The sequence below is a fragment of the Urocitellus parryii genome, chromosome 6, assembly GCF_045843805.1.
Source record: "Urocitellus parryii isolate mUroPar1 chromosome 6, mUroPar1.hap1, whole genome shotgun sequence".
Lineage (NCBI taxonomy): Eukaryota > Metazoa > Chordata > Mammalia > Rodentia > Sciuridae > Urocitellus > Urocitellus parryii.
In genome coordinates this window covers 12,037,250-12,062,092 of record NC_135536.1, presented here as the reverse complement: position 1 = coordinate 12,062,092, position 24,843 = coordinate 12,037,250, and the positions used below count along the sequence as shown (strand labels likewise).

At 57.3% G+C, this 24,843-nt stretch overlaps 1 protein-coding gene across 1 annotated transcript in view; it reads right to left on the bottom strand.

Moving 5' to 3' along the window:
* Positions 1-3,882: 3,882 nt before the first annotated feature.
* Positions 3,883-24,843, bottom strand: part of Prima1 (proline rich membrane anchor 1) — a 46,774-nt gene continuing 25,813 nt past the window's right edge. Inside the window, exons 4-5 of the mRNA XM_026394238.2 lie at positions 15,670-15,799; positions 3,883-6,743 (exon numbers count right to left, since the gene is read on the bottom strand). Of these exons, the coding sequence (XP_026250023.1) occupies positions 6,641-6,743; positions 15,670-15,799 (233 nt within the window). The 3' untranslated portion in view covers positions 3,883-6,640. The remainder of the gene's footprint in view (positions 6,744-15,669; positions 15,800-24,843) is intronic.

Below are 24,843 nucleotides of genomic sequence, written 5' to 3'. Positions count from 1 at the left end.
ATGGGCAAAGACCACAATCAGGAGGGTGAACCCTCCAGAGCTGGACATTTTCAGCCAGAGCATGGGGCCCGCCAGAGATCCTAAAAGGCCAGAAGGGTCGGGGCACAGCCCACTGTCACCTGTGCAGGAAGCAAGCCAGGCCAGCCCCCAGAAGCAGGGACCTGCGAGAACTTGGAAGACACCATGTGCCCTGAGGCCAGCTGCCCCGTGCCAGACGGACAGATGCCTGCTCAGGGACACATGGTGGGTGCTTCCTGGAGGGGACACAAGACTAAGCATCTACCCACAAGAAACCTAGTCATCCAGAAGCTACTAGGGAGACAGGAAGAAGCCAAAATACCATCAGCTTGAAAATCCAGGTTTTTCTACCCACACCCCACCCCAAGGAGGTGGGGACTATAGCTTTGTGAAATAAAATGCTACATTCTTTTCTTTATGCCTGTGAATACTGTGTTAAATTATACTTAAGTTAACAAATATTCTGTGCCAGGCATGCTTAGATGTTTGCAGGAGGCTGGATATTTGGTAATGAGTAAGACCAAACACTGGAGGAGGCTCCTGTTCCCTTTCACTGTATATTCTAACAGGGGGAGAAAGACCAGAAGCTTGCAGCAGCCCGACAATGATTCTTTGGTGGTGGAAGTGCTATACTGATAAAAACTAAGGGGACAGAACACAGAATGACTAGTGGTGGCCAGAGAAAGACTCAAGGTAGAAATCAGGGCAAGAGTGAGCCAAGTCCATGGCCCCATTTTACAGATGAGAAAACTGAAGCTCTGAGAGAGGAGGAGCTTTGCCAGAAGTTCCATCTAGAATGATCACTTGGGTCCAGGAATCCCTGACTGCACGTCCTGCGGCTGGGAAGATACTTGGGTGCCCATCTGCAGGGAATGGAGCCTTTGAACTCTGAGGGCCCATCCTGGTTGAAAAACCTTGAGCTGTGGCCACCGGGCTGGGCCTGAAATGTGGCCCTGCCACAGCTGCTTTGCTGGTCCTTGTCAGCCCCTCATGTCGCTAGGCCTTTGCTTGCTCTCTGTAAGATAAGGGTGAACTTTGTGCCTCTGAGGCTTGAGGGAGGCTCAGAGAAGTCAGGCACAGACAGATGTGCTGAGGAGCTGGCCTGGGTGTCCCTTTGGCCTCTGTCTGCTGTCACTGTCTCTGTACACATTGCAGACCCATAACCACCCCCACCCTGTGCCTGAAGGGCAGGCCCTGTCCTGTTTCCCTCCGTATCCCCAGGACACTGCACAGGTCCCCCATCAGCACCTAGGGTATCAGCTGACAGAGGGTCTCGTGCTGGCAGGTTCACTGCGGCGGGACGGGGTAGGGGAGGCAACAGGGAACACCCACAGGAGAGGGCCGAACACGAAAGCTGTGTGTGCAAGACTGTGCCACCCCAGGGGGAGTGACTCCAGCTCTGTGCATGTGTGGGTGTGTGTGCCGGGTGCTCAGGGTGGAGACAGCCTGTAGAGGGACCTGGGCAGCAGATGTGATGTGGCCACCCAGATTGGAGGGGCAAACTGGTCAGGGACCGCAAAACCCAGCAAAACCCAACCAGGGAGTGGGCATAGGGTGCAGAGGAGGCTGACCGGATTATGGGGCTTATGACAGGGATGGGACTGGGGAGGCCCTAGAGCAGCCAGACCAAGATGGTGGAAGAGATGGGTCTACCACAGCCAATGGGGGTGCTTGAGGGAGTTCAGGAGGGCAGACAGTGATCCAGTGGGGAGAGGAGAAACCTGGGGCAGGTGGACAGGGGACTGGAAGTCGGTGGGTGTTGCTAGAGGGGCTGGGTGGGTGGAAGGGTGCCTGGAGGCAGATTGGAGGCCAAGGCGGGATGAGCTGCTCTGAGGAGCTGAACCTCTGCAGTTTCCAGCTGAGGCCTCTGCTGGGAGAGCTGAATCCCAGTGTCCCATGTGTCACCTGGCGGGAGCAGATCCTCCGTGTTGGGAACTGAATGAATGAATGAAGGAACAAATAAAGGAGAGCTGACACCAGATGCTGAGGACACTGGCCCAGGGGACAGGAGAGCCTGGGGAGCAGGGGCAGAGGTGTGGAGAGTGCCTGCTCCATCGCAGAGGTCGGAGAGAGAGGTGGCGACTTGCATAGCAGACGGGCCGGCCGGGAGCCCTGGCTGGGCACATCTGGGGAGGGAGACAGGGCATCTACCAGGGCTTGAGCGCTTGGTCAGATTCTTTCTGAGAGCTGCTGTGGAAGAGGCAGGAAGGCACCTGGTGCCAGGAGGGGGCAGCGTGGGGAATGGGGGAGGAGAAGATGTGGGTGCCCCAGCAGGATGGGTCACTAGCTGGGTGGGATCAGCACCCAAAAAAAGGTGAGGCCACTCGAAGCTACACCAGTGAGCTGACAGCCGGCTGGCGTCCAGCCACTCGGCTCTCCCAGCCTCACAGGTCTCTGTCCTGTGGGAAGGAGGAGGAGCGTCCCTGCACGGCCCCCGGGGTTCAAGATAGGGATCCCACCTTGCTCCAGGTGGCAGGCAGGTTGCCCTGTGGGTCCTGCTGGGTCTCCTGCTTTGCTATGGCAGCAGGGCCCCAGAGAAGGCAGGGGGCATGTTGTTGGCTGAACTGAGCATCAGAGAAGTGGCCCTGGGGAGCTGGTGCTGGGGCACCCCAGGCCAGCCCCTCCTCCCTCCCAGGCTGGCAGAGCCTTGCCCTCCCCCCACAGCTCCCTGCCTCCACCCTGCCGGCCTCTGAGTGGGCTCTGGGTGCATAGGACTGTGTGTGAGGCCTGAGTGTCCCACTGGCCCTCACGGCACCAAAGCATGGCCCATGTAGGTGGTCAGGGGACAGCAGTTGTCACTCCAGCCTGGATGGCACAAACTACTTCCACTGTGTGCATACACCTCACAGATCCAGGTGTGCTGGGGACACTACTGAGAGGTGCCTCGGGGCTCTAGTGAGAAGCTCCAAGACTCCCCTCACATCCCTGATGCCCAGAATGCGGGCCCTTCCCGAGTCCCTGCCCTGACCACCCCAGGGCTGTGGCCAAGATGGGGAGAGATCTTTCCCCCACTCCAGGCAAGAAGGCCTTTTCCAAGTCACTAACTGATGCTGTGGGGAACCCAGGTGGGGATAGAGGAGCCCAGTGGAGCCCCAACTGTGGTGACACGATCTAGGTTGGGGTCCCCTCAAGTATAGAGGGTCGGGCTAAAGGTTCGGGTTGCACACAGCCCACCCGTTCACTGGAATCTAAGTGCTCCCTTTCCACTCTGACCCGCCGCCTCACTTACCAACAGGAAGGACAAAGTGGCACAACTCCGGTTTCCTCTGCCTTCCCGCGTCCCGGCTGCTGGGGCCCATCCAAGCAGAGCTGCTTTCCTGAGCAGTGCTGGAAGTGGGGCTTCCTGGTGGTGAGGCTGGGGGGCGCCCACAGAGGGTCATGCTCCAGTGGTGGGCAAGCATGGGGACCATGCTGTCTTGGCCCCTCTGCTTGGTGGGACGGGGCAGGCCATGACTCCATGCAACAAGGTGGCTGGGGACACTGTGGGGCACTGACAATTGGGCACAGGAATGGACACACTGGGAGGTGGACACTAGCTGCAGATTGACTCCTGGCTCCCCAGTGTAGCCAGTCAACTCCTGCTCTCGGTGATTCCCATGAGCACTTGCCAAGTTGGGGTGACCAGCTTCTTCCATTTGCCTAGAACCTTTCTGATTTTATCCCAGAATATTGATCTCAGGTGTTAAGATATAAAAGAGAGATAAGACACACACTGTACCATGGAGCCCCGGGCTTGAGCAGAACCTCTGCCTGGCCCGCCCTCTCCTTTCCACCCCACACCCAGGAGCAAGTGCCTACTACAGATGACAACCGACAGCCATCTTTATAAGGATATTTTTATTGAAAATAAAAAAGTCACGGTGCTTCCTTCCTCATAAGCAGCTTACTGTGCCCCCCACCCCAAGGCTGCTGGTCCCGCTTCCTATACGGAAGCCTCAGCATGAAATTGACATTATGGCTTGTTGGTGGACAAGACAGCTTCAACTTGTACATCTGTCCGTTGAGACAGAACCCCAAGGGACAGGTCTTTTCCCCTGTACACACGGCACGTTGCTAAGAAGGCAGTTTCAGGATATTTACATTCATGCATTACGTGTCTGATGCTACCTGGGCTGCTTAGATCATACTTTGTACAGATGCTGAGTATAGTAATTATATATATATATATATGTATAGATATCTCTTTAAATATATATAACTATATATAATATATATGTCTATATTTTTACACCTATTAGTCTTTCTTCCCAAACTTCCTCTAGAAGCTTCTAGGAACACCTGATGACTCCGGCAGATCCTAAATGCCATTGGTTTTCTCCCCATCAAGATGGCTGAAGACATCTGAGAAAATGCTCAGGAGCATGCGTTTCCTCCTTGGCCTCTGAGCCCGGCCTCATCTGAGGATGGGCCTGCATTGAGCACCACAGATCCATTTTAAAGCAAAACGTCCTGAGCTCACATGCCCTTTGGTCTTAGGGCTAAATTTCTGGTGGCCTCACTCTCTGCATTGTGTATCCTCTGAATGGCCAGCCCTGGGTGGGGGGCTGCTCTCCAGTGAACCCTTTTGACAAGGGGGGCTCCTCCTGGGTTTTCTCTCCCTGGGCAAGAAGGGATTTCACAAGCAAAGGTGAGGGGGTTCACGTGCCAACCCAAGCCCTGGATGTCTCAGAGGCCAAAGCACAACAGACAGCTCAGTCACGGTTCCTGTAGGCCAAAGGTCAAATTTGGGCTAGGCCTGAGCCAAAGTTGGGGACAGTGGTACCTGGTGGGCATGGAAAGCTGCACCATGCTGAACCTCCCTGGGTCTGGTCCAGCCTTCCAGGACCCTGTAGCCACAGGCCTCCCTCCAGCTGAAGGTACCTCCCATGGCTCTGGAGCTTCTGAGTATCGCGGGGCCAGGTGGCATGAGTTTAGGGCATCTCCCCAGGCATCTGTTCAGGACACCGGTGGCTTGCATACCACAGGAGGTGCAGGCCATGGGGATGTGCCCTGGGGGATCTGCTGCATTCTCACCTTCCCTACCCCTATTCCTCTGGCCTGCTTGTCACCAAGTACTGTGTCCCTAGAGTGCTGCACAGGGGCAGCCAGCATGAAGGCCACAGGCAGCCCTGTGCCAATGCCTAGGTGCTGGGGAAGCAAGATCCAGGTCCAAACCCAAGCCAAGTCCTCAAGCCAAGAGAGGGAAGGAAGACAAGGCCCCCATGGGAGGGCATGCCCAGGGCTGTGCCCATCAGCCTGGGGCAGGAGAGTGGCTCACGGCTCCAGCGGCACATGGGCTCCAGGACAATGACATTTCAGCCCAAATGGGGGCTGATTTTCACGGCTGACAGTCTTACCTGGATTTGAAAGTCTCACCTGCAGCCCAAACACTGGCCAGAGAAGCTCAGTGGTGACTTAGGTGGCAAAGCAGGTGCAACCAGTTAATCCCTACGAGGCCAGTGGGTGCTGCCATTGAACATGGCCAGTAGTTTCTGAGCAAGTGTGGGGGTGACGCAGGGAGCCATGGGGTCACAGTGCTCTCCTAACCGTCAAGGGATGCACAATCTCCAGGCCTCCCAGGACGCAGCAATGAGCCCCCTAGGGCAGGTGACCATCTTGGAAACAGCTGGCAGGGCTGGGGGTTCCCTGAGCCTGGAGGGTCCCTCCTTTCCCTTCCCACCCTCAGGAGGGTTCGAGACTCTCGGAGGACGGGACCCAGAGAAGACATTCACAGGGAGAAACTGGGCAGAAACACCTCTTTCTGGGGACTCTCAGGAGAGGGTCTGGGTGCCATGGTCAGGCCTTGGGAGACTCTGGGGGACACAGAGGATCTGCATGTGTGGTGGTTCTGCCTCTGCAGCAAGGCCTGGCTCACACGGGGGCTCGTTCCTGTGGGACCAGGTGTGGGGCTGGGAGCAGGTGCAGGGGCCGTGGCCGTGGCCTGGCCTAGGCTCCTGGGACACACCGCCTCAGAGTGGACGAGCCCCTCTGGCTGCTTCTAGGGGATCTGCAGGTGGGGCTCACCACCCCATGGCAGGCAGACAGGACCTCGGGACCCAGGTGTGGCTGGGGACAGAGGGTGGAGCAGGCCGGGAAGACTGAAGACGATAGAAGGGGGGTAAGGACAGATGGGTGGGAAGCACCGTTGAAAGGGGACGTCTGTATCATGGCTGTGTCGATGGCTTCTGTTGGGATGTTCACAGAGAAGCAGGTGGGCTTCCTGGAGGAGGGGTTCGGGGCCTGGGGCGGGCTTTGGATCACTTCTCTTTTGGCTAAAGAGGGGGCACCTCCCCAGGCCAGCAGGCAGACCCTCTGTCTTCCTCAGAGTGCGTGCTTCAGGTAGCAGCTGGGGGACAGTCAGGGGACCAAATATAAGATGAGGAGGAGGTGGAAGCCTCAGGTGTGACGCTGCCCCAGCGCTGCATGCAGGGGCCAGGCTCAGCTTGATGTCCATGCAGCCCCTGCCTGAGGGCTGGCCGGGGCTGGCCTGGGAAGAGGGTGGGTTCTCCTCAGAAGGCCCGAAGCCTACAAGACAATGGAGTCCTGGGCAAGCTGGAGTCAGCTTGTGTCCACTTGGCTTCCCATGTCCACTAGTACCACCAAGGTGTCCCTGTGGCCATCGGGTCTGGGCCTGGGGGTAGACTCACACCACCGCACTGTTCACGTCCACCCCTTTGTTGCTCTGGGAGGAGCTCATGGGGTACTCGGCAATGCTGGTGCCATTTTCATCTTTTCTCAGTGGTTTCCTAGAAGGGGGTTGGGGAGGCAGGGACATCGTTAGATACCAGTCACTGTGGGGTGGACCTCTGTATGTCCTGGAATGAAGCCCTCTCTTCTGGGTTAACATCGTTACACTGCTGGCCCTGTGGGGTCCATCAGAAGCTGGATTGTTCTTAACTAGAGTGTAGCATGCAATCTAGGAGATGAGACCATTGCTAACCAAGCAGGCCTGAACTGGGACCGTTTAGACAGATCAGAACGTACAGTCAGCCTCATAGGATCAAGCGTGGAGTGATCTCATTGATTGTGGTCATGAACATGGACACAGGGGGAGCAGACAGTGAATAGAAAGAGGCACCCATGGGCAGCTTTACCCTCTTGCTTGTGTGGCCAAAGGAAAATGGAAAATATGATGAAGGGCATGGTGGTGGTTGGAATAATGGAGGAGGGGGTAGTAGCAGTGGTGATGGTGGGGATAGTAATGGTGGTGGTGGTAGTGGTGATGGTGGTGATTCAGGTGGTGGTGGTAGTGGTGATGGTGATGGTGATGGTGGTGATGGTGATAATGGTGGAGGAGGTGGTGGTGTGATGGTAGTGCTGGTGATGATGGTGGTGGTAATCATGGTGGAGGAGGTGGTGATGGTTGTGGCAGGGTAATGGCAGTGGTGATGACAGTGATGGTTAGACCCAGAACAGTAGTGAAAGAGTGATGATGATGATGGTGATGAATGCCCAAATTGAATTACCATACATCCATGCTTTTTGAACCCTTCATCCTAAATCATCTGCAGCTCATTTCAGAGGTTGCTGAACCCCAAGGTCCATTGTTCTATCCATACAAGGGACCAGGGCCGTTGGAGGGAGGCTCTGAGAAAGCCCCTGCTCAGTTGTTGAGCTCCTGAAATCTCTGTGCTACTGTCTGTCCTGGCCCCAGTCATTCAGGAGAGCTCCAGCCCCACCCGGAGTATCCACACCCTCCTGGTCTGGGCTGCCCATTTGGTGTCCCAGCTCCATGCCACAGTCCTGCTGTACTGGGTGGACCTGATCCCGTCAGGCACCTCCCAGGTCCCCAGGGCTGAGCCTGAATGGGCACTTGCTGAGTGCTGTCTCCACTGCACATTGTGGCCACCGTGAGAAGCTCAGGACGATTGCATCTGCCTTCTCGAGTGTCCCCAGAGCCTCCCAAAGGCCATGTGAGCGGGGCTGGGCCACGGTGGCTGGCTCCGTGCCTGCGATGCAGCCTGTCTGAATGAGCCTGGTGGAGGGAGGTCTGTGAGGAGATGGCCAGTGGCGGCCTGAGTGGAATCGTGGGCCTCGGAGAAGAGGGCTGAGCTGCAATCTGTTCACGGCTCCCCTCTCCCCTGTGGTGGAAGAGGCTCACAAAACCAGGAGGAACTGGGGGAGCATTCTGCGCTGTCAAGCCTGCCCAGGGCTTCTTCTAGAAAGGGAAGGGGACATCCACGCTTCCTGCCACTTTGTGCAAAGCAGTCTTCTCAGACATGTCCTTGTCCCTCCTCAGAGTTCCCTGAAGAAGCAAGGCTGGAGTTAAGGGTCGCTTTATGGGAAACTGAGGCTTAGGGAGGGCTTTGACCTGCTGGGGATGACGGGACCACCACCCCCTGCCCCTGCATCCTAGGCCACACACCCTCCCAGTATTGGGACAGCATCCCCTAAAAATGGGTCCAAGGTCCTGTGGGCATGGGATGGCCTCCCTCACCCTCCTGAAGGGTCCTCCACACCTGGCTCTTTCATTCACCTCTAACCTGGGATGTCTCATGGCATGGGGTCCTAGAACCCTGTCGAGGGAGAGGCTCAGAGACACCTGCACATAGTGAGGGGAGAGGGTGGCATCCAGGGCTCTCCTGAGAAGTGGATGTGGCATGCTCCCCTCCTGCCACTGGAGCCAAGTCCCCAGCCATTGTGCTCCCCGAGCTGTGACCCAGAACTGCTCCCAAAGCCTCTGGGCTTCAGTAGTACCCAGGGGAAGTGGGATAACAGTAACATTGATGCTGCACTTAGGGGCAGATGTCACAGCTCCGCTACTCTCTGTGTATCTAGGGCAAGCTGAGCAACCTCTCTGTGCCTCAGTTTCATCATCTATAAAATGAGCACAGTAATGGTGTCCATTTCATAGGCTGGTTGGGAGGATTAATTGTGTTAGTGCACGTCAAGCACTTGGATGAGCATCTGGCAAACAGTAAGTGCTCCATAAGTGCTTGTTAACTCTTTGCTCTGTGCTAGAAGGTGCCAGCAGGGGCTGCTCCACTGGCTGGTAGTGGTCAGCGTCCTCCAGTCTGCACAGCTGCCTACCTAACATGTGCCCGTGACGATCCAGAAGGGCTATGGGGCGATGCTAGGACCCAGCCTGGATCTGGGCTCTGTGGGCCAGTCAGGGCTGGTCCCCCAAACCAAGGAGAGGCATGTCCACCCTGGTCCAGGCAGAGACGGCCACCGAGGGCTCCCTAAGTGGCATGGTTCCTAAAACCAAGAGAAAGGTAAGTGAGCTCTTCCTTGGCCGCGCTCAGGACGTGCCCAGGAGGCCAGGCCCTCCCACCTGCCGCCTCTCGTGCCCCTTGTGGCATGGGAGCAGCAGGCGCTCTGTGTTCTCCGCTCAGAGTGTTGTGTTGACGACTCTGGATGCCCACAGTCCAGCGACCTTGGCAAAAATTGAGCCTGCCTTGGGCAGGAAGTGCCAGGACCTAGGTGGCACTCTGGGGCTGACTGGTGCTTCCACCCTCCACCGCGGCTCTGCTGGAGATGCTGCAGGCAGGGTGCAGCTCGGGTGGCTACCCAGCTCCCCTTAGTCTCACCCCACCCCGGAGGGTTTGCTTTCAACAAAGTGGGGGTTCCAGGTCCCAGGTTCTCCCTGCCAAAGGCACCCACCTCCCCACTGCTCAGCCCAGGACAGACACACACACACACACACACACATGGCAGAGGTCGGCCACGGCCACCAAGCTATCCCTGTGAGGAGCAGCAGTCCCACTTCCAGGCCTGGGCACCTCCCCACCACGTCCCAGGCAGATGAGCCAGGTCTGAGCACCTGCACACCTGGGTGGAAGCTGAGGGTCTTGACCAGATCCCGGGCTTCAACTGAGAGGCCTCCTCGGGGGAGCCACATGCTCAGAGGGGACAGTGGAGGGCGTGGCTGGCTGGGCAAGGGTCCTCTCACGGGCTCTGCCTTGCAACTCCCCTAAGCTCTGTGGCTGGGATTCATTCGGGATGATGTCCTTCCGAGCCAGGATGCTGGAGAAAGGACCAAAGGGCCACTTACAGAAGCCTGGACAGAGGTCTCCGCACTAGCTAGAGTTCAGTGACCATCCTTCAAGCCCCTGAGGTGCCAGCATGGCTGAGGGGGTAAAGGTCCTTGGCTGGAGGGTCTCTGAGCAGGAGAGGCCCCCATGGCACCTGTCTCATTGGGACACTGAGAACCTGCTTCTCTGAGGCTCCAGGAACAATGACTAGTCCAGAACCTTGACCCAGTGGGCCTGGGGAGCTGGCTTCAGAGAGGGGTGAACTTCTTCAGAGCTGGGCACAGTGGCACACACTTGTAATCCCAGCGGCTCTGGAGGCCGAGGCAGGAGGATAGTGAGTTCAAAGCCAGCCTCAACAAAAGCAAGGTGCTAAGCACTCAGTGAGACCCCGTCTCTAAATAAAATGCAAAACAGGGCTGGGGGTGTGGCTCAGTGGTCAAGTGCCCCTGAGTTCAATCCCCGGCACACACAGACACACCAAAAAAGAAAAAAAAAAAAAAAGAAAGAAAGAAAAAAGAAAAAGGCAGAGCTCTGTTTGGGTCCACGTCAGCCAGCGCTGATGGAAAGGAGTCCACGCAAGCTCCTGCGCCCAGGGCAGCCTGACACCCGCCACATCCCGTCTCAGCCCAAGCCCTTCTTGGAGGCAGGACAATGGTGATGATGGTGGGAGACACTGTGGCATCCGGACTCAAAAGGAGCCTGTGCATTGACCAGGGAGAAGCCAAACCCCAGACAGCCCAATGACGGGGCAAGGCCCAGGGGCGGTGCTGGCCTCGGGGGGAATAAGTCTGGATGGTGCAGCAAAGTGCAGGTGCCAGCTCCTTGAGTGCAGCAGGTGCCCAGGACAGTAGATGGCTTTAGCAGTTGAGGCTGTGTCCCGAGGCCCAGCACTTGACCAGCAGAGGCCCCTACGGGGAGTGTGCCAATGTGCACTCGACTCCAGAGGGAGAAGTGGTGACCTGGACTTCCAACCAGGGACAGCACTTGGGCGCGTGGGGGGGGGGGGTTACAGGTGCCTACACAGACAGCAGAGAGACGTGACGGGTGGGAACAGCTGTCTAGCCCCAGCTACGACATCAGGCACTCACCTGGCCACAAGTGTTTGTCCCTGAGACAGACCAGACGCAAAGCCCAAGGGAACCCCAGATGCATTCCAGGGGTGTTCTTGAAGTTCATGGTGAGTGGAAAGTGGACGAAGAATTTCCATCCTGTCCTGAATCCCTGGGCCTCCCTGGGGCTTTGGGCCAGCCTGTCTCCGTGTCTCCTGTCCCTACCCTTCAGCTAGTGGCCTGAGTACACTGAGCTAGAGTGTGGAGGAGGCTGAAGAAGGACTCAGAGGGAAGGGCAGAGATGGCAGAGGGTGGAGGAGACCGAACCTGGTGCCAGGGTGGGGCCTGGCATTGAGCCCTGGGCACGTGCTATTTACTCCAAACAGATTCTCCTTCACTCACCCAGGGAGAAGGGGGGAAAATGAGTTTGCTGGAATTCTAAATGGCCTTCGTCAAATTCAAAGGTGGAATCTGGCACGTGTGTCAACAGGCCTCCATTCAAGCCAGAGAAATGGTCACCAAGTGGCCCCTGGTGCAGGGGCTGTGCCAGGCACAGCGGGGAGAGATGAGCGAGAGGAGTGGGATCCCGGCTTTACCTCTAGAAAGAAGGAAGCACAGGCGGAGCCATGGACTCAGACAAGCCGTTGGGCGGGGGAGAGAGAGAGCTGGCATTTTTTCATTTGCTCATGACCTCTCCAAGGCTGCTGTGGTTCGGACCCCAGGGAAACTCATCCCCAGCCCTGTCTGGCAACGCAGCTGCTCTGCAGGAAGGAAGGACAAACCCCTATCTGGGCCACCCTGAAGTCCCAAAAGAATGTCAATTCTGGAGGAAAAAAAAAAAACCTACTTCCACTGATGAGCTTTCTATGGAGTGTATATTTGGGCGCGATCTTACAATAAGTTCCTGAAAGAATCAAGATGAAGAAATGAAGCCCCGGGACGGGGTGGGGGGAAGCCAAGTATGGAGAGTTCCAGACAGAAGCCTGTTAGGAGTGCTGGCCCTGGGAAGCTGCTGCGGGGACCGCAGCCCAGTGACTACGCAGCAGGCCCAGAGAGCCACCAGGCCCCCCGAAAGAAGGACGGAGTCTCCAAGAGGAAACTGGCACCATGGGCCTGAGCACACCGAGAGGAAACCCAGGAAAGCAAAGAAACCGTGGTAAACGGCAGGCTCACGTGGTTAGACTAAGGTCACCACTGAATATCCTGAGCCCCACCCTGGGAGACCACCCGTGGAGGATGGAAGAGAGGAAGAGTTTTGGGGGTCTGTGGGTTAGGGGTGCCGACCCTGGTATTCCATAGTGGAAAGTTAGTAGATAATGTTCCAAATTGGAGGAAAACTCAAATAGCTGTGTGCACATCCCTTAGCATCGGAGGAGACACAGCAGCAACAGCTGTCAGAAGTGGCCGCCTCTCAAGATGGGGATGGGGAAGAGCAGCGGAAGTCAGGGGCTGTTGTTTCCCTAATAACTTTATGGCACACAGGACATTTTAAATTATGTGCATGTATTAACTCTGACAAAAATAAAAACTGAATTAAAAGGTGGTAATGAGTGCGCAAAGCCCTAGCCACACTTTTGAATCATTAAGCTCTTTAAAAAAGTGTGCACAACACGCCTGACTTGCCGGTTGGTGGAAGCAACCCCCTCTGCGTCCCCTCCTTCTCTGCCCGCTCACCTTCTCTTCATAGCGATGTCTTTTAAACCACCTTGTGGATTAGTTTGTGGGTGTGGGTGTGTTATCTGCCTGTCTCACTGCAGGATGAGGATGGGGTCTCAATCCTGTTCACTCTACATCCCTGGAGCCTGGTCTAGGCCCTGGCCTACAGAAGATGCTCAATACCCGTGGACCAACACCAACTTTCTGAGAAGCCCTGTGCCAGACAAGGGCTTTTCCAAGTCACCACGGAAGAGGCTGGAGCATGGAGCATTCAAAAGTGCTCATTCCACAGGAAGTGGCTCAACAGCACATCTAGTAATAGCTGGAAGGCAGGCTCTTCAGCCCCGGCCGAGAGTACCCACTGCACTGTCCACAATCCAGTCTGTAGGACCGGGGCCCCCATCGGCCCCACTGTCGCAGCCTGAACACGAGACGGAAATGGCTGTCAAGAGGTTCAATGGCAAAGGCACAGCAGCAGCAAGGACCAGGGCCCTGAGGCCCCCGGGCAAGGCCTCTGCCTGTCCTCGGGGTGTGGGTGCCTCTACACAGGAGCATGGTGTGTGTGGGGGTCATCTCTCCTCAACACAGGGGCTTCCAGGGGGTGAAAGGGTGCCAAGGCCACCCCTGGAGGGCAGCTCCCTGCTGAGTGTCCCCAGGTCAGTGGGGATCTGGGGCCTGGCCTTCCCGCTGGGGCAGTGGGTGCCTTGGAATTTCATCTTGGTGACTCGATGGCTCACCCTGGTTTAAGATTCCTCTTCCCCTGTGGACTAAGAGGCTTTGGTTGTCTGGACTCTCAGAGGTTCTGTCTGCCCTCAGCCTCTGCCCTGGCCCTGGAGGATGAGGTTCCTGGGAACGCTGACCACTACACTTCCCATAAGACCAGCCCCTTCAACCAGGCCTCCCGACTCTCTTGACCCCAGATGCTCAACCTGGCAACTCCCAGATCGCCTCCTTCCTACCCCAGCGGATTCTAGAACCATCCTCCTGCAACCTGGCTCTGAAAGGCTGGGGGGGGGGGCGTTCCTGAGATGGGAATCTCCCCTGGGACTGGAGGCCGCGAGAGCTCAGAAACGTGGGGCTTCTCACTGAATTTTCCTTTCACAGTGACACGGGCTGTTCCTGTTTCTTGGGAGGAAAGGCATGTTTCAGATGAATTATTGACCAAAAAGAAATGGCCGAGAGCAGAAACCCTCCGTCTGCTCTGGGGAGAAGTGCAGACAGACCTGGCTAGCACCAGGCTCTCTACAGCCCCCCAGGACAGGCCCCCCGGGCTCTGGCAGTGGTCTCTTCCTCTGTCTGCAGTGTGCACGGCCCCCTCCTGGCACCAGGTATTGTGTTTCAAGGACACTGTCTCTGGATTAGGGACAACCTGAAGGCAGAGGCTGGGTCTTATTCCCCGTGTCCCAATCTTGGCCAAGAGGTGGAGGGGCATCATGGTGTGGGCTGTCTCCAGGTGCCCCCAGCTGCCCATTTCACTCTCTCCCTGCTTGGCACCCCGGGAGGCTGATCTCAGACTGCATCTCTCCAATTCCTCGGCATCTTGGGTTTGGCCGCTGGAGGACCCACGGGAGACCTGAGAGGCACAGAGATGCTGGGGGACATGTCCTCCCCTTCCTGTGTGTCTCCGCCATCCTGCTGGGCAGACCCTCCCTGGGGCTAAGTCTCCGTTCCCTTGGCTGCTGTGCTGGGGAGCTACTGCCCCACGGCTGCTCTGGCTTTGTCAGCCCCGTTTGCTCCCTGGACCTGCCCTGTCCCTGGGCAAAGCTGCCACAGCCCCTGGAGGGAGCCTTCCCTTCATGCTCCTTCCCTGGTCATCCCCTAGCCCTCTCAGAGCCCAGCTCAGCTAAGGCAGGGCAGCACTACCGTGATGAGATGCTAGTGAGAGCTCTGTCTGTCTGTCCTTCCCAGTGCTGCAGACTCGCCCTGCCACACCCACAGGCCCCCCTTTTCCGCACCCCTGAGCAAGAGCATCCAGGCCGGTTCTCGCCCAACACTGGAGTCAAACGTCCTGGTAAAGTGGTGCCATGGCCAGGGCTGGGCTCTGGAGTCACATGGTTCTGGGCTTAAATTCTGACTTGACTGCTCCCCGGTTGTACCATCCTGGGCAGCTCCCTAACTCCTCTGGCCCGAAGTTTCCTCATCTGCAAATGGGGCTGTTTGGAAAGAGATGAGGCAAAGAGGAGCCAAGAGTGTGGGTGAGGGGGTGAACCCGGTGCCTGGCGAGGAGTTGACCACAGTTATTCCCTGGGTATTGACTGTCGTTTTAGAGACTGCCCTGCAGCATGGGCACTGGAGAAGGGGGGTCCTGGGCTGGGAGGTCCATGCCCAGGGCATGGCCTGTGCTGCTTGCAGCAGCCACGCTGGGTCCTGCTGCTGGGTCTGGCCTCTTCCGCTCACTTGCCAGGACACTGTTGGCCCCCTTCCTGGATGCTTGACCATGATTCATTTTAAGACTTTCAACTTGATGATGTTGGTCTCTGCTTTTGAATTATTGAGGTGAGGTCGCATAGGCCAACAGATTAAAAGAGGTAAATGAAACGTTTTAGGTGTTATGATCATTCTTCACAGGGACGGCAAGGAATTAAAAACACTTTCTTAGATTCGCCGTATTATTAACAACTCCCATTACCCTTTGGTGTTTGGCAATATTTTTTGTTCTTTTGGGTTGCGCCGGGCCTGACACACAACTGGTGCACGTCAAACGCTCGTGGAATCAAACTCCCTAAAAAAAATGGGGCATCGTGACTGAGGTTTACTTTAAAATATTCCAGCAACCAGAAAGAAAGAAGAAGAAAGAGGAAATAGATGCAGCAAATACAGCAAAACCTTGGAAACTGCGGGATGAGGGCGAGGGCAGAGGGAAGTTCGCTGTACAGTCTTTCTGCTTCTTAAGGGCTCAGCAATTGCTATGATTTTAAAAAGTGCTGGAGGGTGGGTGGAGGAGCCCGGAGCCCAGCTGTTTCCCCCCAGGGACTGGGCACAGTGACACTCACCTTTTTATGGCTTTGTAGCAAATGATGACGAGCACGGTCAGGAACACCAGGGCGGCACAGCCGACGGCCACGATGATCACCAGCCCGGACCACCAGCTCTCCTCATCGGGGCACGAGGTAGAGTTGGGAACTGGAAGACACAGGAGCAGCTGAGTCTCGGGGGGAGCATCAGAGGGTGCCACTGGCATGGACCTCCTGGACATCATTACCCCCAGGAAGGCCCTCTGACCTCTCCTGCAGCCCCACCCCCAGCCTGCAGCGGGTGACGTCATGCCTGGCTCCCAGCCAGCCCCTCCCCCGTGCCTCCATCCCAGCCCTGGCGTGCACAGAGCAGGGGTTAAGTGCCGCGCCCGGGCCATCCATCCTCCCTTGGCATGAGCTAACTGACAGCCGGGTCAGGTTTAATTTCCCATGAAAAATAACAGAACATCTCATTCTCTCAGTTGAGGCATTAAATCCGGTTCCGCTACAGGTGGGGGTGGGGAGCGGCTCACAGGGGACTCCAGGGGAGGAGAGAGAAAAGGAGGCGGTGAGGTCAGTTTCTTAAGCTAATTGTTGCAAGAGGCTGGCTCTGTGCAGTCGTGGGTCTGGCCTAGTGGGGACACCTGTGGTCATCGCAGTCTGTATGGGGGTGGCCAGAATGTGGAAAAGTGTCATCGACAAAGCACCTGGCACTGGGTGCCATGAGGCCCTCTCATTGTTATCCACCCATGAAGTCTTTGGGGTGAATCTGCACCCCCTCCATATGGGCTGTGTCGGGTGCCTCTGAAGCACAGGTGGTGTCAAGAGGCAGGCTCAGGTCCCTCTGAGAAAGCAAAGACCCCGCAGAGCTTCATCCCAGAGCCTGGACCCAGAGCGAGGTCCTGGAAAGACCTGGCACAACTGGAAAGCCGTGCTGGGGACGGCAGGAGGGCTGGGTGGGGGAGGAAGGAGAAGGAAAGGGAGGGAAGGTAGAAAAAAGAGAGGAAGACAGGAAGAAGGATGGATGGCGGACAGACAGACAGTGCCAGCCTTGGGCAGGTCTTCAAGATACAAGAATATACCCAAAAGAATGGGATATGCCCAGCCTCTGTCCATTCAAGAATAGGTGGCTTGAGGACAGCCCCAGGACCTGGGGGACAAGGGGGCACCCTCCTAAGGACAGGCAGACAGTCTTGTCATTCTGATCCAGGGGTTAGCTCCACCTCAAGTGCACCCCTGACAGCTTTGACAAAGGTGTCCACCTGCAGAGGCCACAGCCCATCACAACACAGAACTTCCCACACCCTAGAAAGTACCTCTTTCTAGCCGGTCCCCACCCTGAGGGCAATGGCTATTCTGATTTCTAAAATCATAGATTAGATTTGCTTGTTCCTGACATTCACATAAACAGAATCGCCAACGTTCTCTTGTTTTTCCTTTATCCAGCAGAGTGGTGGAGACCCATCTGCAGGTTGCACACTTGAGTATTCCTTCCTCTCTGTAGCTGAGCAGAACTCCGCCATGTATGCTACCATTTGTTTACCGTGTCCCTGTGGATGGACACCTAGGCTATTCCCAGGTTTTTGAGCTGCCGAAAGTCGTGCCTGTGAGCCTTTGTGGAGACATATTTTCATATTTCCCTTGGGTAAACGCTCGGGGTGGGGCTGCCGGGTCCTGGGGTCTGTGCAGATTGGCCTGATAAGGAACTGCAAGCTGCTTTTCCCCAATGCCCCCACTTTTGTTCTCTCCTGGGTAGAACCATGGAAGATGCAGAGGAGATGGAGACACGGTGGTGACGAAGTTGTGACTGAATTAGCAGCAGCTGGATTAAGAGATCCAGGAAGCTATTATGCACTTCCCAGGGGGTTGGTGCTAAAACACCATTAGCAAATGCAAGGTCCTGGGGTTGGACCTCAGATCCCACGTAGAATCAGCTGTGCTTCCCATGAAACAAGAATGCCACCGGGCTGCCCCAGCCAGGGCAGGATCAGGCCAACACTGAGAAGGTACAGGATCCAAAGTCAGAATAAACTCAAGTCAGGGGAGGGCGGCCCAAAGAACTCCCACTTACCTCTTGAGGAACTTGCTCGATGTCTTTTCTTTTTTGAAATATCAAACCCCAAATCCTTCCTCCCAGTTCCTCAGTTGAGTTGTCCCTGACTTGGGCTAGTCTTCCCAGGGTGACCAGACAGAGATCCAGGCCCCGTGGGGATCAGACACACCATCAGATCACGCAAGGCTGCCTGTCCCCACGGGGCCCACACGCCAATGCCTGACCCCCTGTTCTCACTGACAAGGATTCGGTTCTGGTTTCTGGGCCAGGGGTTGTTTCCCCGAACAGTAGCACTTGGAGATTTGTGTCTTTGGTGGTCACAATCCCAGCAGCTATGGGCACTCATGACAGTGAATGAGGTCTTAATGCCCAAGGTAGAACTGTCCCTTGAAAGATGCCAACAGGCCGAGAAATTCCATCAGCTCGAGGAGCCTCACTTGGAATCACTCGATTCCACAGCTCCTCCTTCCCCTGCATAACCATGAACGGGGTGGGAATGTCCTTTGTATGGTCACTTTTCAAAACACAATGGATCCTGACAGCAGTAAGCTCTAGCTGAGTGCTCCCCTCCAGCATGCAGAAGAAGCAGCTTTCCCAGGGGCCAGGCTAGAGACCTCAATCTTTGGGCTACCCGCCAGGCCTGCCCCCGCCTCAATTTCCCTGTGCTGGATGTGGCCAGTACCTCTCTCCAGAGATGACAAGGCAGCTCATCGTGTGGGTAGCTGACGGTTTGTACCTGAGAGGACAGTGACCTGAATGTGCTCATTCGTTCATTCACCCACCAGATACGCACGGAGCACGCCTGCTGCTCCACACTGTGCGGGGAGCTGGGGCTCTCAAGATGAATCACACGGAACCCGCGCCCTCCCTAGGCCCGGTGCCAGCTACCCCGTGAGTCACTACGAAGCTGACTGAGACCTGATCCTCTTGCTCAGGAGCCAGCAGTCTCCAAAAGAAGAGGCACACACAGATGGCTAACCTGCCAGGTGAGGTCATCTGTGGCTGCAGGGAGGGTGGCTCAGGGGCAGGAGAGATGGCTCCTGAGAGACAGGGAGAGACAGGGGAGGCCAACGCAGTCAGACTGTCAAGAATGCCGAGCTCCTGCCTCCTCTTGTCACTCTCTCTGCACATGACGGAAAGGCAGGAGGTGTCCCGGTGTCTCAGAGGTCGCCACACCCTTTCCGAGTCTCGGCAAGGCTTTGCCTGCTGTCTTCAGGAAACATTCCTGTGGCCTAGAGGGATGGTGAGACTAGATGGCCACCAGAGAGGGCAGTTTAGAAAGATCTAGGCTCGTTTTGAATTCATCAGAGGAGCCGTGTTCTTAGGAAACGTATCATTAAAAGCTCTGGGACTTCTAGCTGGGTGCAGTCGCACGCCTGTAATCCCAGCGACTTGGGAGGCTGAGGCAGGAGGATGGCAAGTCTGCAGCCGGCCTGGGCAACTTGACAAGGCCCTGACTCAAAATAAAAAACCAGAAGGGCTGGGGTGGAGCTTGGTGGTAGAGTGCCTCGGGGCTCAGTCCTAGGTCACACACACACCAAAGAGCCCCTGCTGCTGCTTCCACCCACCCGAAACACAAACCTGCCAAAGACCAGATACGCAAAACAAGGGTCCTCACAGAAGAGGACATTAGGCCACAAGAGACAAGAACCGAGTGAGGCGGGTCCTGCCCTGGGCCCACCTGCCACCTGGGCAGTTTCTCTCAGTGGTGCCGGAGGGGAGCAGCCTGGCAGGGCCCGCCAGGTGCCAGTCCAGGGAGCTCCCAAGACAGAGGAAGCCTGTCCCCAGGGGAACTCTGAGTCTGAGGAGAGGAGGGAAGCCCAAAAACAAATCCCTGGCTGAGCATGATTGGGTCTCGCGGCAGGTGCTACAACAGATATGGAGGCCAAGAAGCCGCCCTGCAGGTGCCTGCAGAGGAAGTAGGAGCAGCGGGAGCTTCAGATGTCCCCTGGACGGGTCCCGAAGGCTGAGCCCATGGGGACCAAGCGGTTTCTAGGGAGAAGTGGGGGCTGGTGGCTCCACCCCAGGACCAGGGCCACAAAAGAACTGTGAGCTCCGGCCAGCCCTCCAGCTGCTCTCAGTGATGGACGCCTCCCCCGGTTCCTCGTGGGTTTGTGGCTATCGCAGGAGACGATGGAGGCAGAGCTCCTGTGGGTCGGAGGAGTACAGCCACCTTCACCCGGCGATGACTGCAGGCTCACCATTTGGCACCGTGGCCACGGCCTGATTGCATCTCCCCTTGTAGCAGTAGGACACCGAGGACAGAGCCGGTGTCCTAGAACAGCTCCCAGCCAACTCGGCCCACTAACCCCGGGGATATGCAACCCGGGGAACAGCTGGCTCCATCAGAGCCAGAGCCAGCTGTTTGGAGAAGCTGTGCACAGATGTTTGGCTGTCGGGGGACTGAGCAAGAGACGAGCGAATCAGACAGCAGTGCATAGTTTGGAAGCAATCTGTTTCGCAGCATCTCTTTCAGCAGTAATGCAGTCTGCTTCCAGGAGAAGGGAGTGACAGCCATGTCATTTGTTTTAAAACCACATTTCCATCTTGAGTCGGAGACTCCGTCGGTGGCTCAGCCTCCTGGCCCTGTGTGTGGCCCCCTCACAAGGCCAGCCATTCGCTCATGCCGCATCCTGCTTGTTGAGTTCCAGGCACTGTGGGGACACAGTGGGCCTCGGGGACGTCATCAGACATCTCTCCCAACTTCCAAAGTCTTTGGTGACTCATGCGTGCCCAGGGGCCTGAGTGGTTTCCTTTGGTCCCCAGGAGCTGAATGTCTCAGCTTAACTGGCCTTAATTACGGTCGGGGAGGCGGCTACCCACAGTGGCCATCTACCTCCAGCCTCCTCCAAAGCCCGGTGACCAGCCCCACTGACACGTCAGGCCAGCGCCCGCTTCTGCAGTCACCAATGCTGTGGAGATGGGTGTCCATCTCCTGCCAGGGGCGAATGCCCATGAACCTGCTTCCCAAACAGCAGACCAGCCCTGCCATTCCCAGGGGAAAATGAAGGCAGAGCTGTGTGGGCTGGGGTCACCTCTCCTTCAAGGGTTCCTATGGGATTGGTGACACCACCAGGCAGAGGTGACAGCAGTCACAGGTCCCCACTTCAAGCGACGGTCTAATGGCACAGTTGGTCTTTCAGTGTGGAGGGTCCCTCTCTGGACTCCTGAAGGGTCCTCAGGAAGTTGTCCAATGTGTGGGACTCTGAGCAAAGAAGTGCCCAAGGGTCTCAGTGTCACCCCAGCGGGCTGTGACTTCTCACTTCTCTCTGGCTCATGAGAGCAGCAAGGGGACAGGGAACTTTGTCAAAGGCTTGTGTGGTGACAGAACCTGTGTCACAGACCCTGGGGACCAAGGAGGAAACCGAGGCTGTGCCCATGGCCGTCCGGGGACCAGGCCCTGGTCCTGGTGACTGTCAGTGCTCTTTAAGTACTGTCCTAAAGCACCGCAAATGGTGCGGGTTCTCAGAAGCTCCTTCGTGGTAGACAGCCCTTATCCTGCCTGGGGGCCCAGGGCCCGGGCCTGTTGGGCTGCTGGACGCAGACTCAGTGTCCACTGAGGAAGGCCCTTGTGAGGGCAGGGGCGCCTCCTCCCTCTCGCACCCCACCCACAGAGCCCCATTGTCTCTGGACACAAGGGACTGACTCTCAGGCCTCCACTCTCCACTTATGGACACCAGGCATCCATGGGGAGGCCTGTGCCAGGGATGCCCACCTCCCACAGGGGCCCCGGGGCCAGCGTGGGTGTGGGGCAGCTGGCCGGTTTCTTGCCCTGAAGGTACCAGAGTACATGGCTGGACTCACAAGTCACGAGGACAACATGGACCTTGGGGCTTGTGCTGACCTCTGAGATCAGCCCCCACTTCTGGGGAGAAATAAGAAATTGCCTTGGGAGTTGTCCAGGTGGACAGGACACCCATCTGTGCCCTGGCCTGGGGGCCCTTCCACCCTTTCTCTGCTGCTGGGTCTTGGGAAAACCCCCCTTTCTTAAGTCTTCCCAATCCTCCCTCCGGCTGCAGCCGGAAGCCGCTGGCTGCCCAGTTACCAGCTCTCAACAGAAGGAGCGGGTCCCTGGGGGCCAGGCTTTGGGAGGTGGGTTTCCCATGGTCTGAGCTGGGCTGGTTGTCCCTGTCCTTCTGCCTCCAACTGGCTTAGGGGTGCGTGATTCTGGCTGGGGACGGAAAGGGAAGGCCTGCTAGGGCTTCAGGAAAGGGCCTCCTGGCCCTGAGGGAGAGACGGGGAAGAGGCAGGCCCCTCCGCCTGGACACCACGCTGTCCTTTTTGTTCCACAGCAGGGCAGCTGATGTGGCTGAGGGTCCGGGGACCAGGTGCTCTCGTGTGACATGAGGGGATCCTCGAGGGGCCACTTCTGAAGGAAGCTGGGGTCCAGGGAGCTCATCCAGCGGGTGTCGGAGTGGGGGGGGAGGAAGGCAAAGGATGGGCAGGAGCGGAGGCCGCTCTTGGGGGCTGGAGGGGGTGCGCCCTGCACAGGGGGCGCCTGGGCCCAGGTCCCGGATCCCGAGGTGCGGGGAAGGCGGGAGGGAGGCTGGGGGCAGCCATGGGGCAGCAGGGACGGGCAGGAGCGGGGGAAGCTCCTTTTGGATTATGCCCATCACCTTAGTGAAGAGCTGTGAGGGCAGGACAGGGGCTGGTGTCCCAGGGACAGCAGCAGAGGTGCAGCCAGGTGTCTGGGATGTGGGTGGGTGACGGACCCGGGAGGGGAGGAACACCAAGGGCCCTGTGGGGTGGACGCCAGGAACACAAACCTGCTGCAGCCCCCTGCAGCCCCAGGGGCAGGTCAGGAGCTGGAAAAGCCACCCCTGGTTTTGTCCAGAGCCTGAGTGCAGGGTGGGAGGGGGGTCTCACAGAGAGTGGGGACTCTGGGGACAGTGCCCAGAGGAGGAAGCTGAGGCACAGAACCAGGTGGAGCAAAAGTGGGCCCTTCACTGCAGTTGGCATTTGAACCTGTGACGGAGAGACGGCCGACCAGCCAGCGCCCCCAGGGAACTGTGGACGGCGATGGGGGGGGGGGGATGACACAGGTGCCCGGGGGGAGGGGGAGGGTACCCTGGGAGTGGAAGGGGAGACTGCTGTCACCATGGGCGTCAAGGACACCTCTTTGAAGAAGTGACATTCAAGCTGAGCCCCGTGGGGAGGGAGAGAGGAGGTGGCCCTGTGGAGAGGTCCCACGGGGTTGGCTAGGCTGGCAAGGGTCGGGATGGGGCCACGGGAAGCTGGCACCCCAGCCTCTCTGCTCCCCTGGCCGGTGGCGGGTGTCCCTGACGCCCAGGGTGAGGGCTCTGGACCCCTCCATCGGTGGCTCTAACCCGGGGCCCGGGCTCCCTGGACCACTGGCCCCTCTGACCTGTTTGTTCTGCCCTGTGTTCTGGGCGCAGAGCCCAGCGTGGTGGCCGCGTGGCCGCTCATCATCAAGAGCAGTGTTCTCAGGCTGGACTCCCGCGGGGCACTTCAGTCACCTAATCCATTATTAATAATTGTCTCCACCGTTCCTGGGCCTGATTAGGAAAGAGAAGGATGAATTGGGCCTGTCTCTCAGGCGGGGGCAGCCACGGCTCTTCCCCGTGTGAGGGAAAGATGAGCCCGGCGCCCACAGCAGTGGGGGGCGGCTGGCGGGACTCATTAGGCTCCTGATGGCAGCTGAGGACCCTAGTTCTTCCCCCACACAGCCCTCCTTGTCAGGCTCCTGAAGGCAAGGACTCGGCACTCCTCACTCCTTACTAGTGCAGTGTGACCTTTGTTCTTACCCTGGGTCTCCTCCCCAGAGCGGCGAGGCCTGCCGTGCCCCCGAGAGGCCCAGCTGCACCAAAGTCCCCCACTCGCCAGGTCTCCTCTGGAGACCTGCTTTAAGAATCCTCATGACAGAGTCCAAGGACAAGTTCTAGGTCAGGAACTCACCACGAGGTCACCAACGTGTGGAACGTTCAGGTGCCTTCATAAAGCATCCAACCGAGACAGGGCTCCACCCCAGCTCCACCCCAGCGAGATGCGTGGGACCCTCTGCATTCCAGTTTCTTTCTAGAACCACCCTTTGCTAGTTCTCTGGACAGAGCCCAAGTCCTGTTTAAAAGGTCCCTGTTGGGTGAGGCCAAGACCCACCCCAGGATGAGAAAAAATTGCTACTGCTCATTTGGACTTTGCTTAAAGAAATTAAAAGAAAAAAAAAGAGAGGGGGGAAGAAACCTTACATGTCTATGGCTCTGGGACAAAACCCACAATATTAAAGAGAAAAGTATCCACACTGATGGCCCAGAGGTGACCGTCCAGCCAGTAGCCACCAACCACTTAAATGTGCCAACTTAAATTTAAATTAACTGAAATTCAATAAAGTTAAAAATTCAATCCCCCAGTTTCACTGACTGTATTTTAGGTGCTCAGCAGCCACATGGAGCAGACGGTTGCCACATGGGTCACTGCCATCTCTGCAGAGGGCCGGTTGAGGGCGTGGGGCCAGAGCACAGGAGGGGGCCCGCTCTGCTCCCTGTTCTAAAACAGCAGCAACGGCTCCTTCTCTTGTCCCATGGGAAGCAAACCAAGACAGCCACACAAAGGCCACCGGTGCTGTCTGTTGTCACAGCATGGGCTTCTCACTCTGTCTCTGACTCTTAGATCCCTTCCATCAGGAGCGGGCAAGGCAGGAATGACTATCATTTTACAGGTAAGGAAACTGGGGGCTCCTCAGGGTCAGAAAAGCCAAGTCACAGAGCCCTGAGGAACGTGACAGAGGCACAGCTTCTGGGTGGCTGCCCTGGGACAATGAGAACCACAGGGGGCCCCTCCTCTCAGGTCAACCCTGGTGAGCTGGGAGAGGGCCAGGGCACCTTCTCACACTCACAGCCTGGTGTGTGGAATCCCTGGGCCTAAACAGTGGTCTCTGTGTTTCTGAGACACTCACAGAGCGCAGGGCTGCCCGGGGCCGACCTTCCATGATGGGTAGATGTGCCCCTGTGTGTGCCAGGCCCGGGACCGCGAGAATCCTACTACTGCCATATCCACGGAAAACTAACGACTGTGTCACTGGCCTCTCCAAGGCCGGGGATGCCGAGACTGGGCAGAAGGCCCTGCCTGGCAACCAGCCCCGCCTGGGAACTTCATCCTCTCTCAGACAAGCACCTCGGTTTAAAGATGAAGGTGCTGGGTGC